At 41.8% G+C, this 21651-nt stretch overlaps 6 protein-coding genes across 6 annotated transcripts; 1 reads left to right on the top strand and 5 right to left on the bottom strand.

The window, feature by feature from the left end:
- Positions 1–6040: 6040 nt before the first annotated feature.
- On the bottom strand, positions 6041–7448 carry CLUP02_13227 (FAD binding domain-containing protein; the record flags this gene model as incomplete). Its single annotated transcript, XM_049292170.1, has 3 exons — positions 6041–6264; positions 6447–7064; positions 7307–7448. 3 exons carry the CDS (start codon positions 7446–7448, stop codon positions 6041–6043), a joined length of 984 nt encoding a protein of 327 aa, XP_049149316.1.
- A 1036-nt stretch (positions 7449–8484) lies between these two features.
- On the bottom strand, positions 8485–9656 carry CLUP02_13228 (UMTA; the record flags this gene model as incomplete). The annotated part of the gene is made up of 5 exons (XM_049292171.1): positions 8485–8608; positions 8677–9318; positions 9385–9425; positions 9483–9565; positions 9623–9656. 5 exons carry the CDS (start codon positions 9654–9656, stop codon positions 8485–8487), a joined length of 924 nt encoding a protein of 307 aa, XP_049149317.1.
- A 1377-nt stretch (positions 9657–11033) lies between these two features.
- CLUP02_13229 (uncharacterized protein) lies at positions 11034–12139 on the bottom strand (the record flags this gene model as incomplete). Its single annotated transcript, XM_049292172.1, has 2 exons — positions 11034–11446; positions 11503–12139. 2 exons carry the CDS (start codon positions 12137–12139, stop codon positions 11034–11036), a joined length of 1050 nt encoding a protein of 349 aa, XP_049149318.1.
- Positions 12140–12713: 574 nt separating this feature from the next.
- CLUP02_13230 (bacterial extracellular solute-binding protein, family 3) lies at positions 12714–13580 on the top strand (the record flags this gene model as incomplete). The annotated part of the gene is made up of 1 exon (XM_049292173.1): positions 12714–13580. The coding sequence occupies one exon, from the start codon at positions 12714–12716 to the stop codon at positions 13578–13580; it is 867 nt and encodes a 288-aa protein (XP_049149319.1).
- Positions 13581–13712: 132 nt separating this feature from the next.
- On the bottom strand, positions 13713–15781 carry CLUP02_13231 (FAD dependent oxidoreductase; the record flags this gene model as incomplete). The annotated part of the gene is made up of 8 exons (XM_049292174.1): positions 13713–13785; positions 13843–14379; positions 14443–14984; positions 15049–15148; positions 15228–15301; positions 15335–15365; positions 15505–15623; positions 15692–15781. The coding sequence occupies 8 exons, from the start codon at positions 15779–15781 to the stop codon at positions 13713–13715; spliced, it is 1566 nt and encodes a 521-aa protein (XP_049149320.1).
- Positions 15782–16848: 1067 nt separating this feature from the next.
- CLUP02_13232 (GDSL-like Lipase/Acylhydrolase) lies at positions 16849–17879 on the bottom strand (the record flags this gene model as incomplete). The annotated part of the gene is made up of 2 exons (XM_049292175.1): positions 16849–17579; positions 17672–17879. The coding sequence occupies 2 exons, from the start codon at positions 17877–17879 to the stop codon at positions 16849–16851; spliced, it is 939 nt and encodes a 312-aa protein (XP_049149321.1).
- Positions 17880–21651: the final 3772 nt, after the last annotated feature.

Genomic DNA, 21651 nt, shown 5'->3' on the forward strand with positions numbered 1-21651 from the left:
AAACCTTAAGCGTATCCTATAGAGCCTAGCTAGTATTATACTACTAGTTAACTATAGAAAATTCCGTCGCTTATATTAACGTACCTATAAGAGGTTTAATAGCGCGCTCTTCTAATACCTTAGAACAAGTTATCTCGGACCTAATACTCTTCGTTAATTACTATATAAAACTCGAGGTATACGTATTAAACCTCTATTATAAGTTAAGTATAAAGTATATATATTATCCAAAGCTAAAATAATAATCTTAAGAGGACTACCCTCGAAAAGAGCCTTACGGCTATAGTACTATATATACTAAGATCTCTTCTACTTCGAACTATCTCTTAGTAAACGATAATATATACTTATAGCTTTTAATAAATATAATAAGCAGCTTAGGGGGTTCTTTTTAAGGATAAAAATAGAGGAGGAAGTGCTTTTTATACTATAAAGCCTCGAAGTAGCGATTTATTATTAAAAAGGGACTCTAATTTACTTCTTTAGAAGTAATAATAAGACCGCTCTCCTAACTATAAACGTTAGATACGTATATAAGACGTAGTATAGCGAGCTAAGAATTAGAATAGAACTTCTACTTTTATATATAAAGGAACCCGTAAGTAACGCTAAAAGAGTAGGTTAATTCGTAATTACTAAAGCTTATAAAATACGCCTTTTTATAAACCTCCCTACGAATTTATAGAATAAAATAGTACTAATAGCAATCTTTATTTATAATATTACCCTATGGGAGGCTAATAAAGGAGATTCGCCTATTATAATAGAAATTAACTAGTAGAAGCGGTATTAACGCTAGTAATAAACGGGTTACTAAGTATGGGATTCTAAACCGGTTACCCCGTATCTTAGTAACCTCTATATATATAGCTACTAAGCATACCCTCTTTATAGGGATCGTAAAAGGGGTATATATCGAAAGGAGTTTAAAATACTTCCCCGCGGGTATATAAGATACCTAGTTAAATATATACTAAAAACGCATAACCTATATAGGGTCTAAGTGCCCGCGCTTAAGTAAGTATTTATTATAAAGAATATTAGGTTTAATAAAGAAGTCTTTTATAATCCCGCACACGAGGAATAAGCTATCGTAGGTAAGTAAGCAAATTTAGTAATCTAAGAGATATAAGAACTCTTTAATACTAATAATAAGTTAATTTAAGCACTCGGGGAAGTAGATCTAGACTTCGGAAATATTAGTACTTAAAATAACTCTATAGTTAAGGATAGTATTATTATTAGATTTTTAATTATTTAGGACGCTAAGTAACCGATAAATATACTCTAGGGTATAGTAAATAAGGCTAAAGAGGCTAATATAGTCTTATCGTTATTACTAACCCTTAAAATAACCCCCTTGCGCGAGCTCGGGGGTAGGGGTAAAAAAGGGGATATAATAACTAGGTTATAAACGGCTCTATATAATCTATAGTCCTCTTTACGAGCGCTTATATATACCGCGGAGGTTCTCGAGCCTTTAATTCCTAATAACTCTTAATAAAACGCTAGAGCACGCAGTAAACGAGGTACTAATTACGAAGAAGTAATTCTTAATACTAAAGTCGACGTTAGTAAGGAACCCTTATAATAAACCTCTATTATTATATAAAAATAGAGCTTATAAAAACTACCTTATCGAGTGCTAAGTAAAGCTCCGTTAGGTCCTAGACGTTTAAACCGGGCCCGCAGACCTTTATAACGCTTTAATAATAATATTTTCGTAACGCTCTTATATTCGAATATAAGAGACGGCGATTATTATAACCGTCTCTAGGACTGCTTTTTCTTTACCTTTATACCTAATTAATAAAAAGCTATAGAAGAAAGTAGTATAAAATATATAATACTCTATTAAGTAATAAAAGGAGCAGTTTATAGGACCTACTTAGAGCGCTCCGGAGGAGTTTAAAAACCACGACTTATTAAAGTTAACTTCTAGAGCTTACTAAAGAAGTTTAGTAATATTAAATATCTCCTACTATAACTATAGAAGTTACTTAGGGATACTATAAACGTAGAAATAAAAAAGCTAAGGGATATTAGTATATAAGAAGAGGTCGACCGTAATCCTAAATTAGGGATCCTACTTTTATTAAAATAAGTATATACTTATAAGTACGACGTTAATAACGAGGTTAGCGAGGTAAAAGTACGTATATATATAAGGGGGGATATATAACTACTTAACCCCTTATAAAATACGTACGCTTTAACGCTCGCCGTAAAGGCCTTTAGGCTTATAATAGTAATAACTACCTAATTTAACCTTAAGGCAGACTAGTATAATACTATTAACGCATTCCTTAACGTGCTTCTTAAGAGCGAGAAGCTAGTAATTATTAAACTCCTAGAGGAATATAAGGTTACTAATAAAGTAAGTAAACTCTAACGCGCTCTATATAGCCTCTAAGACTCGCTAATTCTTTAGTTCTAAACTTTTACCTCTATACTCCGTAGTATAAATATAATATATAGCTACGAGGAGATCTATATTTACTAAACCGTAAATAGGAAAATAATACTAGTATTTTACGTCGATAACTTTATTATTCTATACTATTAAGATAACTAAAAGGCGGCTTAGGGGATCGTCGACGGTATAAAAAAATATATTAACTTTAAAAAGAATAGACTAATTAATTACTTTCTTAGAGTGCGGATTTTACGAGACCGTACTACTCGTAAGGTTTACCTTATCTACGACGTATATATCGAGCGAGTTACTAAGCGCTTCGGCCTTATAAATTTACTATATCTAGCTACCCCTCTTTTTTAAGAAGAGTTTAAATTAAACGAGGGGTAGATAATAAAGGAGGAAATAAAGAGTTACTAAGAGAAGGTCGGGAGTATGTTTTATATAGCTATTATAATTAGATTAGATATCGCCTTTACTTACTCATAATTATTACAGTTCCTAACTAACCTAAGCGCAACCTATATTAAAGTAATTAACTACTATATCTAATATCTTTATATAACGAGATATTTTATACTCTATTATAGTAGTATACTAAGTGCGTAATTATTACTTTTAGCTAGAGATACTAGCTTTATAAATAACGAGGTAACACGATAATTATCTTAAGGATATATAATATTCCTTTTTAATAGCCTAATTTAATAAAAATTAGTACGCTAAGTAATAGTTATAACGTTAACTACCGAAACTAAGCTTCTTTACTTTAAAGAAACTATAAAAAAGACTATAGTTCTAAAGCGCCCTTTTAAGGACATTGCCCTTAACTTAGGAGAAGTATAGTTAGTTAACTATAATAATTAGTAAACGATTTAACTCGTTATAAGAGAAGGAAAAAGAATAGCTACTTAACTTTACTATATCGATATATAGAATATATAGCTAAGATAAGAGCACGCTAAAGGTAGCTTCGAGATTACTTATATATTAACAAAAAATATGCTAGTAAATAGACTTATTAAAAACCTTTTACGAGCTAAGTTCGAATATTTCTATATACTTCTTAACCTCTACGATGCGCGAGAAGCTATTATAAATAGCTAAAATAGTTAAAAATAATTAATTTAAGCTATGCTTAAAAAGACTTAATACCTAAAAGTAGACGATAAATAGAACCTAGAGTGCGGCCTAGAGGCCTAAAATAAATAAAATAACCTTACCCCGTAGGGTATATATATATAAAAATAAGACCTAGGCTTATATTTACTATTTAAACTCTTAGTTTATAAAGTACGCGATCGTTAGGAGTATAGCGTTATTAAAGAGGAGGGTTAGTATATACGCTAAAAAACGCGTCTTACGTACCTCGAAGTTTATAAAGCTAGGAGTAGCGGGAGTAGTAAAGGGTGCGGGAGCTAGAACGACCGTTAGGTTAACGACCTAGGGTATAAAAGCGGGCGGCGTAATAAAAAGTTAATTATAAATAACTATAATAAGTATAAAAGAGGACCGGGGGCGCGCGTTAAGGAAGTCCTCTATATAAAAGCCGATATAGTTCTCGTATATCCTCTAGTTATTATATATTTAATAAACGATACTACGGAGCTTAGTAATATTTTATTAAAACTATAGTTAGAAGTGCGCTTCTTAATAATAAAAAAGGATAATATACTTATAAAAAAGAGAGCGCTACTTATAATAGCCTTAGTAAGGGCCTAGGCTATTAGCCGCAAAACGACTAGTATATTAATATACCCTTTAGCTAAACGGCCGTTAAAATAATACGTATACCGGCTACTATTTCTTATAAAATAACGACTACTATCCTTAGTATCGGTATACTAAAGGGCTACCTTAAGATAGGGTAAGTACTAGATCTCCCGTTCTTTAAAAGCCTCTCTTTTAAGCTTTTTAAAGACTAAGTATATATTAAATAAGCCTAGAATAGTAAAAAGAACTATACTTACCGCGGGGGGTACCTTAGCCTCTTAGTATTCTCTTTTACTTCTTATTACCCTTTTAAAAAAAGCTAGCCTTACGTTTTTTAAACCTTAGAATAATATTAAATATAAACTCCTAAGATAATAAGTATATAATATACCTTTTTTAAAGGGCTTATTATCTGAACTAGTCTTATTTTTATTTTTAAACTCCGAGGAGGGGATAAGTAAAAGCCTATTAGAGCTCTTATTATTACTATTTACCTTATTATTACTCTTATTATAGCCGCTAAGGAGAGCCTCGAACTTAATAAAGTCCTTAGCGTCTTAATTAGTAGCCTCGATATCCTCTTAGCTAAAGAGGGAGAGCTCGGTAGCCGGGCTTTAATAAGTAAATAGGAGGTCGCGGGGGGGAGTAACGACCTAAAGGGGCTTATTAATATTATTACCTATTTAAACTCTTAGTAAACTATATAATACGTATATAAGAAGTATTATAAAAATTGCGCAAAACTTACTATTACTTCTAAATATATTAAATATTTATATTTAAAATAAAATTAGTAAACAATTCGATAGTATAAGCGCGCGCGCGCAGTAGATAGGGGCACTTATAATAATTACGAGAAGTTAAAAAGAAAAAGAAAAATAATAGCTAAGTAACGCCGCGAGAATTTAAATATATATAAAGCGGCTAGGTAGCCTCGCCCTTAGTAATTTATATATTAAAAGTAGTAGAATACGCGCTATTCTAAGTTAGGATTCTATTTACTTTAAATAAAGGGATATATTTATAACAAACGTAGCTTAAAAGACGCGTATCCCTTACGCTTAATTTTCCTTTATTTACATTCGACTAAATTAGGCCTTTATAAGAGCATTTAGAGATTCTATCTTAGGCATAATAGCTCCCTAGCGGTAGTAATTAGGGGGTGTGCTACGTAATAGGGATAGTAATCGTACCTTATAAAGTGCCCGTTACGTGCTAAATCACGTGTCTATCTTAGATATCGTATATATAGACCTTCTCCTTTTGTCTATTTCTACTTTGATAGTTAAGCCACTTTTACTACACTCCGTATGCCCATTGCTGCGTGCCATAACTCGTGACAAAAGTCCCGGCTTGGCATTTATTATAAGAGAAGTGGACCTCATGTCTTGATATTCTATGGCACTCTACCACATACGCTATTGCATTTAGGCACGGGATCCCAAATGCAATCCACGTTTGGAGAATCATCCACCTAGGATGCCAGAGTAACAATCTCGAACTCTTCCCAGGTACCAACTCCCTTGCTAGGTGCTCAGAATTTATATAGGTGATCTCTGATTCGTCTACGGGGTAGCGAAATTTCCATGTTTATCAGATCAGTGGATGATGGTAACATGGCCGGATGGAATGATATGAAGCCCATCCAACTTAGTCATCTTGACTGACTGGTTTTCCCTTGGCTTAGGTGTGGCCTACAATGATTGCTTTTAGTACTAATTCCTTTTATTGCAACATCAGATGACGAGGTAGAAGTTCTCGTGAATAACGCCTGAAGAGTTCACCGTGTGACACCGAACACGCGACATAACAAGCGAAAGCACCGTCAACACCCTTTTATTCTAGAATGTACAAAGAACGAAACTTATTTTACAAGACCTAGCATCAATCCCTCATGCCGTGGCTTAACACTCAGTGTCCCAGCTTGTATCCATCCCAATTAAGAATGGTAAAGACACCCTCAGGACCATACTTTGCTCGGATCTGTCTAAGTTTCTCGACATTCTTGAAGGGAATTCCAAGCCGGGGATTCTGAGTCTCGGATGCATCACCCATATAGATGAAGTCACTGGCCAAACCGCTCTGGTGGTTCACAGAGCGATGGTAGTCCCCGAACTTAGCTGCCCATCCTGAGACTGAATGAGTTCAAAATGGTTAGAGAAGATGAATCGACTGTTAGGGGCGACGTGAGAGATCATTCCAGAAACGTACCTAGGATATCATCTTCGGGATGAGCCCAGCCAGTAGAGGTTTGCTCAAATATGACCGTGTAAATGTGGTGCGTGGAAAAGCATGTGAAGCAAAAGGGGTAACGTACCGACAAAGAACTCCTTATCATCCAAGCCCCAAATATTTCTGATTCCATTATGCTTAGCCACAGATTGCGCGCTCTTAGGCATAATGTTCATGACAAACGTAGGGTAGAGCCCCTCGACGTCCGACAACTTGGAGACGGACTCTTTCCAAGCCAAGTAGATGTCGTACAGGCGCTTAGCATCTGGACGCATGGTTCCGTGAAAATACTGTGCTCTTGAAATTGTTAATAGCCATGAGCCCGATGCTGACTTGGTCGTCGTGTTGTAAGAGATGGTGATAACTGCGCCAGCGCCGATGGAAGGATCATCGTTCGATGCCAAGTGACATGACGCCTCGATGAATTGCTCAATCTGGTCTTCTGAGAAACTCTGAATCGTGGAGCTGATCTGTGGGATCTTGTAAGCTTGCACAAGAAACCTAGTGACGATGCCAAAGTTCAAGGCGCCCGCCGCCTTTGAGCGCCCAGAATAGGTCAGGATTCGACTACTTGGAGGCAACGACCTGTGTTCCGTTACCCAAAACAACATCATAAGAAATGACATTATCCGTCGCATATCCGTATTTGTTCTTAAGGTAGTGCCACCCCCCAATGAGCGTGAGACAGAGACTTGTTTCTTGTCTGAAGAACACCCATGGAGCTCAGCATGAGGGAAGTTTGTTGATATCCTTCACGGGAGCTCCTCTGTGAATTGTTTCGAGAAAAAAAAGCCAACCTCCTTCACTCGCGTGTTGTTTTTCTTTGTGTACTGTGTGGTTGTGTCAGGAAACCGCCCGAAGATCTCGTGTGGCTATTCTACATCCTTCGAACAGATTGAGCACTCGGATAACCTTCCCGCCCAGTCGAACTTTTTTCCTAGAAACAGGATGACTGTATACAGGAGACGATGACGATTTTGTTTAGTTCTTCCATGTACCGTACGACAGTGAGCTCGGTTTCATGATCGCCATCGCGGGCACATATTTTGCGATAAAAGTCCTTTCGGCGACTTAAGTTGTGGGTCATGGAGATGCCAGAGCCATTCGCTCGATGCTGCTTCACAGATGCAGCGCTTTGAGTTGTACGGCTTATACCCAGACCTTGACTTGACAATTGACGATGTTCTTGCCAACGCAACGTTCAGAGAGGCCAACGCATGTACGCAGAAAGGGATCAAAAACAATTTTGTCAACCTGCTTTTTAAGATCCATTTATCCCGGTAGCACGTTATCCGCCTTCGAGGACCTTGTCGCGATAGGTCTCAGGGGTCGGTGAATGTAGTGTGTGGTCGAGAAGAGATGAATGCGACATTCATCCTTATTCATCACGTGAACTCTGGAGAATTGCACTGAAGATATGACGTACTGAGGTAGAGTGGTATAATTGATGAGGATTGATAGAGGGCCAGCCAAGGCGGGGGTACTGAGATGGAACGTCTCAAGACCCATTCCGATCCACCACGATCTATATTTTAGCAAAAAGATCTCGAAAAACATACAACACCCGGTATTCGCTGGTCGTCACCGACCCAACTACTGATCGGGCCCTCATCGGCTTGTCTATGGGAGAGCGGACGGGATCCCGAATTCTCCAATGGGTATGGTCGTATGTGAAGGTATCGTGAGCTTTTGCAACTGAAGTCGCATTGCAGGTGAGGTGTGGACTTAGAGGCTTCTCCTTGTTAACAATATCGACTCTCGTCTTGCGAACAAGTTGATAGGGTTTGTATATGACTTCTGTGTCGCATATTTCATCTCTTCAGACTGGTGCTAGGTGCGAGTACCACACATCACTGGACTATTAAAGTATTTGGACGGGAGACTACCGTAAAGTCCTCTTGGCCGCTTGGAGTGAATTTTATGTATCAGCATCCAAAACTGCTCCAAGAGTGTGTATGTAATTTGTCGAGGGTTCTGGATTGCAGTGTCTAGGGTGGAGAACTGAATGCTTTCGTAATTGCACTGTCCATCCATTCCTCTAGCTGATTTATTTATTGATACAGAATTACAAGCCACTACGCACTTCGCCCTCGTATTATTTCGAAAATGTCGACTTTCTCCCTTTACGATCTTTCATCGTAGGTCTTTCGCAATGAAACCAGATTCTCAACCTTCGTCCAATCCATTTCCTCTAGTTCAGTCTGTATTTGTTCCACCTCATCAGGTCTACGTGCGTAGACAAGATGACTAAGGCTTGTGTTAGCTCTCTCTAATTCAAACCAGATATGGGGGTCATTCTCGCAATGAGGACTTACAGGTGGAAGAAGGCCTGCAGACTGGGGTCTCTAAGAGCTTGACGCATCTCAGCTACAAAGACGACGATCCTGGGATACGCCCATCCCAGGACCTCCTTGAGCAAGAATAGAGCAAATCCCTCAAGTGACTGGTCATTATAGAGCAAGTTGCACTGCCCAACTTCCTTCAGCTTCGGATCCTTAGGCCAAGCACCAATGGGAATAGAGAATCTCTTTTCCACTATGTCAACGTAGCCAATTGCGTCAAGAGCTCTGGCAATGCTGTGATTCTGGGTTTGGGCCAGCGTCTTACCAAGCTTATCAGTCGCCTCAAACATGACTTTGGCCCATTGATGAAAAATGTGATCTTCGGGAATACAATCACCAAAAAACTGAGATCGTGTTGTGATATCGAATTCCTTGACCTCAATAAAGCCTCCAGGAACCAGATGGTCGAAAGCTTGCTTATACAGCGCCGGCCAGTTCTCGATGCTTGCTTCGAGATGGCGAATGTGGATGAGGTCAAAGTCCTTGGACCACGTCCATGGCTGCTCAACAACGTCATCAAAGTAGAACTTGCAGTTCGGAGGAACCCACGGGGGCTGGATGGGTGAAATATCTACACCAATGACCTCAGCAGATGGGAATTCGTCGGCAAAATCGCTAGATGCGGCGGGTTATTAGCAAGGTCTGCTGCATGATTTGTTCAACCCCGACTGGGATACTCACATGGCCCAGATGCCCGTGCCAGTTCCGACATCAAGAACTTTCTATTCATCTTCTTAAAACCATACCACTGGTCGTGCGCATCAGGTTGATCAACTCACTTGTGGGCTACGACTGAGGGGTGCTAGGAACAGTCGGTCATCGAAAAACAAAGTCTCCCAATAATGACTCCACAGCAAAGACACTGAAATTAGCCGCGGTTGTCTCATGGGCGTCCAATTGTGTAATCGATTGTACTTACGCAATGTCCAATGCTTCATTTTGCGTCTCATCATTGGGGCCCCAGTAGTCTGTCTTTTGGGAAAAGGTTCGACCGTGAATGCGACGATACTCCGTGATGCTCTCGCTCAGAGACTTTGTGGAAGATGCCTGGGTACTGTAGATATCAGGTTTACTACAGTCAGTTGCCTGTATAAGATGGGGGCTTATGTCTGCACTTCTTGAAGTTCAGTTGTGGAATCTACCCCTCTTTGTTTGCTTGGGAGTCTTGGTCCTCATCGACTGCAATGTCTTTGACCTGTATCATTGCGTCAGTACGGCTATAGCTATCAATTTGATCCTACGCATGCTCAGTGTAGATACTCAATCCAGCTTTGATGTCTTTGCATGGAGTAAAACGAACTACTTACGTTTTTGTTCATGTCTGTGGTTGACGCGATCTCATTCGCAGGAGTGGCATCCACCATGGCAGAGAGATCTGTCGCCTGCATTCTCTCCTCTTTAGCTGATGCGTACATGCTTGAGCTGAGGGCGTTCGACGAAATGTCGAGTAAACGATCCGAAGAGCAACGAGAGAAAGGAGATGCGGGTAAAGCGTGATCAATCCTAGATGTATTGCCCCACTTGGGTGAGATGTTCCACCTTGCTTTGTTACCGATGTTTGCTTCAAAGCTATCCACTCAATACTCTCGGCGGCTCCGTCTGCCTACCTGAACGAATAGGATAAATCCTTCAAGCACCCGAAATGCATGATTTAAGCAGTTTTTGGAAGGTAATGGCCAGGTTCCATGTCCATCGAAGAACCAACAGAGCAACAGCCCCAGGACTTGTCCAATCAACGAGAGTGGAAAGTGTGACATGGGACCATAGACAGGGGGCGGGATCTGGTGTTTGCAACCAACAGATACTACGCAGAATTCTTGTACCATCAGTCGCATCAGCGTTATGAACCAATATGGCGGCATCTATTCATACTTTAAATTATGCTGTTAACAAACCTGGCCAGTACGACGCAAACAGTCTTCGTAGCACTGAAGTACATACCTGTTAACGTAGACTATGTATGGATCACAGAGGCGCTGGGTACATAGCTTGACACTGGTTAGCATGCGACCACAAGATGAGGTTGGAGAGTGAGGTCACACTATAGATCTACCTAAGGAGACACTGTAATTGATGTCGAAGAACGTAGTAGATGACTTTAGCAAGCGCAGAAACACACGCTACATGGTGGCCATGCCTGCTAGCAATGTCTTCGAATTTGGCTTCATGCCTTTGCACCTTCGTGTCGAGTTAAAACTTGTTGAGAAATGTATCTCCTCCTGTAGCAGATCTCTCAAATTTATGCCAAAACGTACACATCTCACAAGAGCTGTTCCTATTGCTAGTGTTCGTGAAATTAGTAGAATATGAAAGATTGTACTACGTAGGTACTATCTCAAATTGTCTGATCTCTTGACATAGCAATCGTTCACGCATAGCCGAAACATGTACACCCATTGGATTCTTGGTACTGACGGAAGAGTCATCTTTGCCCATTCGCTTTGTTCCTTCAGCTTCCAATTCTCCAATCCGCTGTCAACTACTCCGAACAGCCCAGGGACTGGCGTCACATTCCAGTCTTCCACTTCTTGCAAGCCGAGTTCAGCTTGTTGATCATGCCAGCGTCCCAGCAAAAACCTCGCTTTCCAGGTGGTAAGAAGCTCCTGCTGCATTAACCCCTGCGTCGGGTCCCCATCAAGCCTCTGGAAGAAGTCTTTGGTCTCGCCATATTCTTTGGAGCCAAAGATACTGTCGAAGTTCGCGTAATCCTCTATCTGTTTACGATTTCCCACAGGAACTAAGACTGCAGTTCCGGATTAGTCTTCGCAAACAAAATCAAATGAGCTTGTGCAATCTTACCGATGCGCTCCTCACCGTTGAACCCCCAGAGTCCAGATTGTGTTGCAGCATTGATCTTAGCGTGAATGGCAACTATCTTCTGACAAACTAAGAGAGTTTCGACGCTCCAAAGAGTGCGGAAATTCTCCTGGTCGCTCAAAGGTGGGAAGAGTGTATGTAGAATTTCTCCTGTGACGCATACCGTTTGGGCGTAGTCCGCGACGGGGGATAGATATTTGAAGGGCCCCATGGGAGGACGAGCTGACCAATAGTGACCACAACTTGAATCCCAATCAAGGAATATGACATTTCTACCCGGGGAACGATCGAACCACAAGTCAACGAGTTCTCTGTTTGCGACAGTCTTTGCTTGCCATTTCTCATCTCGCGGGACTGGGAACCCCGCAACTTGTCTAGATTCACGACAGACGGCCGCGATGACTGGAGGGATAGAATTGAGCTTGTACGTCATTTGATGTGTGCACTCCTCAGATCCGTCATTTTTCGACATCAATCCATTGTAAATGTACCCTCCCTTATAAGGTTTATTTATCTCGACAATGCGGACGTGAGGTAGACATTCATTCCAAATTGCTCGGCGAAGCTCTAGAGGGAGCTCAGGGAAGAGATGGAACTCTTGAGGCTGAAGTGTTGCCATTCTTCACTCTGTCGGAATGTTGTTTTTTGATTGTGGGAAACAAGAATCCACGGAACGCAGCTGAGGTTATCAGGTTTCCTGTCAAGAGGCGGTCGCATCTAAGGAATCTACTTGTAACATTGAGGAAACCCGACAACGTGGGGAGCCCTGGTTGACAGGTGGGCCCGCCATATGCCGACGCGTTGATGCATTCAAGATAATCCTAGGTCCACGGTGCCAACCCCGCCTAGCAGCAGAACAATGTTCTCTGCAAGGAGACTAAAAGGCCGCGGCAGAATATTACACAAGTCTTTACCTTACTCAAACGCAATCAAATTGCGCAAGCTGCTCGACTAGCTGGGACTTGGCGGGACATGAGAGGTCCAATTGACCAATAGCAAATTACTCGCTATCGCTATCGCAATTTACACTCAAAGCCGATGATAAGAGTCTATTCCGATTTCCGAAATGAGCCTGCGGGGCCCCGGGATCGGCCCTGGACGATGACAATAAAAGTTGTGGCTATTCGCTGTTGCGTCTGATGTTCAGTCACGCCCGGTATTGAATCTTTCAGCCCGCTTGATCCTCAGTCGCAATGATGAACGTTTGGGCATCAGCGCTTCTCGGCGCTTCCGTGTTGAGCGCCTACGCTCAAGCTCAACTTGGCGAAACAACACCACTTCTATCGTATGCCAATGTTACGTCTGTCCTTGACAACATCCTTGCTCGCGGATACATAAAAGTCGGCACAACTGGGGACTACAAGCCTTTCACGTACTTCATCACGAACCAAACGACCCTGCCGAACACTACAGCAATCAACACAACCTACATCGGCGCCGACATCGATGCCGCACAGTCCCTGTCCAACGCCCTTGGCCTGCCTAAGCCTCCCCGCCTCGTCGCGACAAAATGGGCAAACATCACGAGCGACTTGTCCGCCGGTAAATTCGACATTGCCATGGGTGGCGTCAGCCTGACTCTTGCAAGAGCTAAAACTGCCTTCTTCTCCACAGCGATCCAGAGAGTCGGCAAGACAGCCTGCATCCGTTGTGCCGATGCAGCCAAGTACACCGACCTCGCATCGCTCGATCAGGCCGGCGTCAAGGTTGCCGTCAACCCTGGCGGAACCAATGAGGCGTTTGACAGGGCGAATCTCAAGTCTGCAACAATTGTCATGGTGGAGGATAACAACGCGGTTTACCAGGCTGTGCTAGACGGCACTGCTGATGCCATGATTTCCGACCTGATTGAAGTTGAGTTGCAGGTCAAGCTGCACGAGGGCGAGCTTTGCATTGCCAACCCTGACGCACCATTCAACTTCGAGGAGCTTGGATATGCGGTTCCGAGGGATATTGTATGGAAGCAGTTCGTTGATGCTTGGGTCCATGTGCAGCTAGGAAGCGGTTCTTGGAACGGTACACTCGAGAAATGGTTGAACTACAAGTGGCCCAGCGTTTGAATGCCCTGGGCTTCATGCCGGAAATAGCAGTAATTAGTACCTAATGTCATGAATGATAATAAAATCCTGTTGTATGAATTGGAGATTTTGTTGACGCCATATTCGTAACGATTGAGAATATGTCATCTTGAACTAAAGCTTCGACGAGGGTGTCTGACTTGTTAGTTGCAATTTTGCAAGTTTCACCGCATGTGCTGCCATTCCCCTACGTTCACGTTAGCAAAGTGACATCATCACACACTGTATCTTCGTCTCAACTCACCAAGATGCCTGATATCCCGCCCCAGATGCTCCGTAATTATGTACGACCAGCCCCTCATCTCTCTTCTCGACCTCGATTCTTGGTCCGCCTTTACGATTCGGTCTCAGCCCGACGCCGTGCTTGATGATCTTCAAGTCTCCGGGCTTGCCCAGCTCTGGGGCCAATGCGCAACAACGCTGGAGGATAGTCTTTGTCAACTCGGGATCGACCTCCTTGTCCCAATTTCCGTCTTGACGACATCCGCCTAGAACAATGCCGCCTGCTAGAGGCCTCTGGAAGATGTAGGTGGTGTCGTTGTCTACTCTTCGAGGTGAACGGAAGTACATCCTCTTGAGGGGCTCAATCGGCTGCTCGACCAAGATGGTTTGCCCTCGAGTCGGATACATGGACTTGTCTTCCACTCCACCAAGGAAGTAGGACCCTAAGCCTGTACAGTTGAAGACCGTGGTGACATCTGAAGAGATGCGAGCCTCATTGATGTGACCAATCTTTTGACGGACCAGAATGACTTTGCTCTGTCTGCATTGCTCAAGAAGCCTATTATACCTAGTCAGGCTATCTGCGTATCACAAGATATGAGTGAAAGAATGTGTAACTTACCATTGCAAGTAGATTTGAGTGTTGATCACAAAGGTATTAGGTACATCAAGTCCAAACACGGCTTTGTCGGGCAATTCGTCCGTACGAAGTGGCACAGTGCCCCCAACCAAGTCATCGTACCACAGCTTGCCAGTTTCCACACTAAGAATGCCTGCATCCTCGATCTTTTGGTCGAAGATCATTCGGAGCGGCGAACTTTTAATTCCCGCTTCTGGTGCGCTCTTTGCAATTTTCCTAAATCGCTCAAATGCGACACGATCGAAAGATTCGAGAAGACCATTATCGTTGGCCGAGGAGCACCAATTACCTCCGGCCCACGGCGAGCAGTAGTCGATGTTGTAGTCGCCGGGGAAGTACTCTGCTAGGATCGTGATCTTCACGGATGGAAATTCGGCTCTGAGGGTCAGTGCGGTAGTGAGACCGATGACGCCGGCACCGAGGACAACGAAGTGTTGCGCGGGAGTCGTCATATCGTCGTGTCTCGGATGCTGTGAGGTTGACGGGTGCTTGGTAAGGGTGATGTGAGGTTGACACCGCCGGGCCTGTTCGAGATCCAGTTGGCAGTGGTCTGTTGGGGTAGCTCCGGTCCGGGCCGGCGGTGTTTACGGCTGATTGATGATAAATGTCCGAAGTCGACCTGAGCCATGGCGCAACGGGGCTGGGCCGATTGTGGAATATGTCTTGGCCACCCCAGTAGTCAGCTTGGCTACAGTATCAGCGTCAAAGTGCAACAGTCCATCCTTGGGGAACTCCAACAATAAACCGAGGCAAGTGATATATTGCACATCCAGGAAAGTTCATTTCTCAGGCTCAACTTCCTAAGATCGGTTGCGTCGTACGCGTGGAGTAGATCACATGGCTAATGTTGGACATATCCTTGGAACATCAGTACAGGCTTCTCCATCAAGATGCAAGGGTTCGAACTTGTATCACTGAGCACTTGATTCTTGAATCAGTTTTCATTCTCCAAGACCCTAAGTACAATTTAATTGTTTGCAAACGCCGCGCGCAGAAGTTCCTGCCGTTAGGACTATGTCATCATCAATAAACAGTTGCGATCACATCTTTTTTCCAGCCTTGTCCTCTCCTAATGGATCACTCTGCTGCATCCCCTCGAGGCTCACTCCTTTCTTCTGTTGCGAAGCCATGGATGGCATTGTGTTCTGGTCTCCACTGTGTCTCTAAAGATCATTCAGCCAAAGGGCATTGCTGCCAATCCGAACTGGAGGCCTACTCTCTCTTCCTCTACCTCTGCGTCGTGTATGAAGTCATGGCCGGCTTCAACGGCGTCGTCCGACAGACCGTGTTCCTTAAGCCCGTGATCTTGTCTGTTCGACATCTCGCAGTGGTTTATATTGAATGGATGATTTCTCTTGATCACAAGTTGAGTTGAATTGCGATTCTTTCAATCAGAAGGCTTAGGCATTATCTGCTTCACAAAACACGCGGGTTTCCCCTCGTTTTATAATCTTCAGCAGAGTCAAGATGGCCGAACGTCATGAAGTTGTCTAAGTGAGGGGTCTACGGTTCCTCCTGCGAAGCATGTACACCACCATCAGTCAGGGCACGGTGAGAAACCCCGCATTCATCACGATAGTTCATCCACTCTTAGTCAAGCCCGCAAGGATGACAGGCCATCAGAACTTCCATTTACAGACGTGCAGTCGCGGGGTCAAGCTTTCCATGATGACGGTCTATGCCTGGCTGGACTGGCCCACCAGCCAATCGTAAAGATACGCACCTAAGATTGGTTGAAGCTAAAGGCAGTCGCGGAGATGAGGAAGGGTGAGAAAGCAACTGGACGATCGGGTCTATCGGTAGTGATCTCGAGAGCGATTAATCCTACCTTAGGTATGGAGCTTGATTATTTTACTTCCCATTGGGCGCGGTGTATGATATATCCTGGCTTACATCAGTCTTTACGCGGGTTGGGTGCATAAAAATCCGGCAGGATCTAGGCGACAGACTTCAAGGTTATGACCACGATGAAGGCGCCGGTGCGAAAATAGTGAGATGAACCAAATCGACAACTTTTCTTTGTTTGGTGACTCTGTTTGATTCAATTATGAGTCTGGTAGTTACTGCACCTATGTAAACAGATGCACGATACTGCATAGCGCCAAAAGAGCTAATTCTCGAATGCTTCGCTTCGCACTTGCTTTGCTTGAAATTCTTGTGACACAAGTACGTCGTTGGCTGAATCTAAGGGTACCTCATCTAAATATCATATATTATGTACTTTCGAGTCCATTGGCCTCGAATCTCACAGCTCCGTCTAATAAAACAGCCTGAGCTAGGGACTAGAAAATTTTCTTTACGCTGCAGTCTCACAGGATGTGAACTTGGCTTTATTATACAGCTTGGTCTAACTAAATCGCTTATTCATGACTATCAAATTACTTTATTTCATCGACACGTTATACTGACGGTTATAATTAACTGCATCATTAGAACCATTACCCAGCCTTGGGAAGACAAGCCCACGGCGCCGTTGGTTGACACACTCTTGCTCGCGCGCGCGGCCTCATCCTTCGATCGATCAGGGTCATCGCCTATCGGCTGAGTGACCCAGTCCTTGGGAATCTGCGCAATAAAGTCGTACCAGTAGTCACCCATCGTACGGTAACCCTCATCCGTCGGATGAATGCAATCGTCTCTCAGAATGCCGGTCCCCAAAGCCGCAAAGTCCACAGCCAGGACGTGATGGCTGGCGTTTCTGCGCTGCTCGACAATGCCCGGGATGAGTTTCTGGTACGCGACCGTCGCGGCTTCCTGTTCGGCACTGCATGTGTCGACGATTTGGGCGACGAGGATGGTGGCGTCGGGGCACGCGGTGATCATCTGGTCGATGAGGGTGCCCAGTCGCTCGGCGGCCGCCGCCGGGTCGTTACCTTCGGTGGAGACTGCCGGGTTTGGGTTCATGTCGTTGGTGCCGGCGTGGAGGAGAATTATGTTGGGTCTTTGTACCAGGGATGGGCCTACGTTGTCGGCGATGTACTTGATCGTTTTCCCAGACCAAGCAGCCTGCAACTTGTCAGAATTGGGAATGTGGAAATAGGACCTATTCTGTTGACTAACATAGTATCCATCGCTCATGTTTCCACCGTAGACTGTACCGGCGTAAACAACTTCGTTGGCTGTGATGGTTGTCAGATATGGGGCCTTTCCAGTTCGTCTGATTGTGGTGGAGTTCATGATTGAGCTTCTCATGCGCGGTGAGTTAACATACCAGAAAGGTCCTCATCAAGTTTGAGCCTGTAGCCATTTCCATCGCTGCTCAGATATCCCACAGTGATAGAATCACCCACAGGAAGTATTCTCAGCTTGACACCATCTTTAATAACCTGTCCCGCTGGTGTTGCCTTGTACTCAAGGGAGTCGGCAGCGAGCGTCAGCGGGGTAATTAGGGCGATGATGCTGGCGATTGAAAACCTCATCTTGAGGGCCGAGGGCTGGGTAGACGAGACGACACCATCGCGAAAGCCCTCTCAAGAGATTAAGCAGTAGTGTGCGTGTATCAGCCACTTCAAATAGTCCGACGTAGACCAAGGCAATTCTCAATCGTCAGCAACCAACCCGTAGACCGATAGGGCGATGAACGCATCCCTCGGGCACAGCTAGCCGCGATCCACCACATCCAACCCAAATTTAAAGGGTCAATGCCAGGCACCATCTTCGCTAAGCACTGTAAGCAACGGGCTGGGCTACTTGGTGCCGTTGCATTGAGGGCGAAGTGACCGAAGGGCCCCGTTTCTCGACTCCACAGGGAATGGGACCATGCCGTGTGGTCCGGTGGTTTTCTCTTCGGTCGAGGAAGGGCATTCTCCTCTTTGGCACCCTGCGCTGCACACCACCGGCCATGTTCGCGAGTCACGAGTGAAGTCTCAACGGAACCAACGTGATCAAAGAGCGTTGAAGCCGTTGGAGGGTTTTTTGAAATGGCCCGTCAATCTCACCCTGCAGAGCCTTTGCTACGGTATCAATGGCTGCAACTGGCCGCGTGGTGGGCTGCCGGCAGTTCGCCAAGGTGGTCTAGCTCGGCTCTCTAAGGTGCCTAGGTGGCACGGGAGGCGCTGCAAAACCTCGTCATCTGGCTTCCGGTGCGAGACGACGGCGTGGCCGGGTTAGCCGGGCGCAAAGAATGGGGGGAATGTTCAAAGACGACGGAGCCTCGGACACGAGAAAGTGGAGGAAACATCAAATGGGAATGGAATCCCTTCTAGTCTTACTTGCCTGGCTGCTGCCCCCAGTAAGGCTTTTGCAAAAGTTTGCCCGCTTACCAGGCCCCTTTTGCCTTTGTGCATGAGTTCTTCGGGCCGCTCCCTTGCGCCAGCACGAACGCCATTTCTGTGCGTTCAACTTGTCAGATGGCAGCGCATGAACCCCTTGACATGAGATGCCAATGCGGCGGAGGATTTTGCTACAGGATGGTCCCAGGTCTTTGAGCCACCCCAGTTACGGCAGACTGCAAGAGGCACTCCGCCAAAACACTTTTTTTATATATCAAAGCAGAAATCGTATTTTATAGTCACCCCACTACCCAGGATAGGGTCTAGACTAGTATAGTAACCTATAAATAGGGGTTATAGAGATTTAGAGCTTAAGAGATATTTTAATTTTATAATATATTAAACCGTACGGTAGTATATAAAATTGCGTAATATTATACCCCGACGTAAAAGTTTTTCTTCTTTTTATAACTTTATTATAAAAGTAATTACTACTTTTTACCTTTTTATAAGTAAAAATTACTCTTTACTTAAGTTATTAAACTAATAGCTCGCTTATAAATATTATAATATAGATTTATAATAACTTCTAGTCTCTATATAAAATATTACCGAACTAATCGACCTTATAATACCTCCTTATAAAACTATTCCGAAACGACCGATTAATAATAATAGTTATATAAGCTCTGCCCTTTTTATATAATAAGAACGTATAAACGTATAAGCCTTAATATTAATAAAATCTCTTTTTATAAGTTTAAAAGAGCGGGAACGAAGTATTTAATAAATAAAAAAGGAGCTAAAGTAATCGCTAATAATTAATATCTTTATTATATTATATAACGCATCCTTTTTTAAAAATAAACTCAACGGTTTCTAAGTAACGACTTATATTAATATCTAAGTTATTAAGAAGTTTATTAAAAAAGTTTAGTTTAATCGCTTCTTAACGTTTACTTTATATTAAAATATAATACGATCTATTATTTTATATTTTATAATAAACTAGCAAATTCTTTTAATAGAGTAGATAGTATTTCTAATTAATATAAAGAATCCTTACGATATCTTAGAGTACCGTAAAGTAGCGTACGAAGTTATAAATTTAAAAAGATTCCTCTTTAAAACTACGATCTTATATAAAAAAAACAATTACTAACTTTCTATTATTTTTTAAACTAGAATTAAGTCACTAGTTATTAAACCTTAGCTAGTAAAGAAAAAAAAAGGTCGTATAAAGCTAATTATAACTAAAACTTTAAGCAAAACGACGTATAAAAATATTCCAAAAACACGGCTTTTAACAAGTATTAGTATTAAATTAATAATAAAAATCAAAGAGGAATTATTAATTAAGTAAAAAAAGAAAATCGTTAAGAAAGAGGTAAAGGCTAAGAAAAAGGTTAAAAAGGATAAAAACGATAAAAAAGACGAGATTATAGTAGTTTAATAAAAAGATAAAGTTTACGATAGTAAATAACCTAGTATACTATAAAGATAAAAACGAGTATTCTTGTTAATAAATAGTTTAAAGTAAATTATAATTATATTTATAATTCCTTTTCGTTCTTAGTATTGCTCGTAATTACGAAGCTATTTAATACTCTAAGATTAATTCTAGAGTTTTCTAATCTCTACTTAACCTATATAATACTGCCCTATAGTTTATTAAGTAAAGTAACTTTTAGTTAGAGCTTATTACGTATATACTACTTTAAATAAATACGAAAATATTAATACGCTTTAAAATAAGGATAATTAGCCTTACTAAACTTCGTACTTTTAGTTAATATAGTTAGGGAGCCCTTAATAATTAAAGTACAAATCTATAAAGTAGCTTAAAGAAGATATGCGTCTAAATTATTACTATTCTAAATAACATTTAATAGTTATTAAACTTAGTCTTAGTTAATTAGCTATATAAAGTCTTATACGGTTCGTAATATAGGTTAATAATATAGTTACTATAGCTAACTAGAAATAACATAAGGGCGACCTTTTTAATAACGAATTCGATAAGAGTTTTAAATTTATACGAAGTTAATAAAATCAGAACGAATTAGTAATATATACGTAAATAAAAGTATAATCTAGTTAGAGAGTATATCTATATAAAATAGCCCTTAGAACTTAAGTAATTAGAAATATTCTTATAAACGTAAGTATACTTATATATACTAAGATATATATTACTTACCCGCTAATATACTAATTTACTTTAATAAAGACGATTTTATTAACTCTTAATCTTAATGTTATAAATACTTTTACCAAAGATCTAGTAATTACGGAATATAATTAGACTTTTTATTATTAAATAGTATTATAAAAAGTAGTAATAAATACTAAATATAAGAACGGTTTCTTTCCCTCGGTCTAAACGAACTCGTAATAATATAAATCCCCGTTATTAAATAATGATAAGATATTATATAAGTATATTCTAGGACGTATAGGTAAAAACCCCTATATAAAACTATATAATAAACCGCGAATAAGCATTAATACTAATATAAATCTTAAATCTAAATAATAAAAGCTTATTATATATATCTAAAGACTAAATATAATTTAGTCTAAGAGTCGTAAACCCTTTATAACGGTACCTTATCTTACTTAACTAATCTTAAACTTATTATAAAAGGGTTTTGTAATATATAAAGTATAGTTTATCTTAGCTAATAATATAAGCTTATTAGTGAACCTATATATAAAAATACTCTCTACCGTACCCTTTAATAGTCTATTGCATCACTGGCGCAATGCTCGAACCTTGCCGGGTGTGTCCACCCTGGGTCACAAGATGTTACAGGGGGCCATGCTTAGGTAGAAGGGTCAATCTTAGAGTATATATTATATTATCTTGCAGGAGGGTATTATATAGGCTCTACGGGGCACGGCATACGGTCTTGTAATTTTAACGCGATGTAGTCGCCTTTCGCCTCACTTGAGGACATCACGGCGTAAAATAGTACAA

Source organism: Colletotrichum lupini, chromosome 7 (assembly GCF_023278565.1).
Source record: "Colletotrichum lupini chromosome 7, complete sequence".
In the NCBI taxonomy this organism is placed as follows: domain Eukaryota; kingdom Fungi; phylum Ascomycota; class Sordariomycetes; order Glomerellales; family Glomerellaceae; genus Colletotrichum; species Colletotrichum lupini.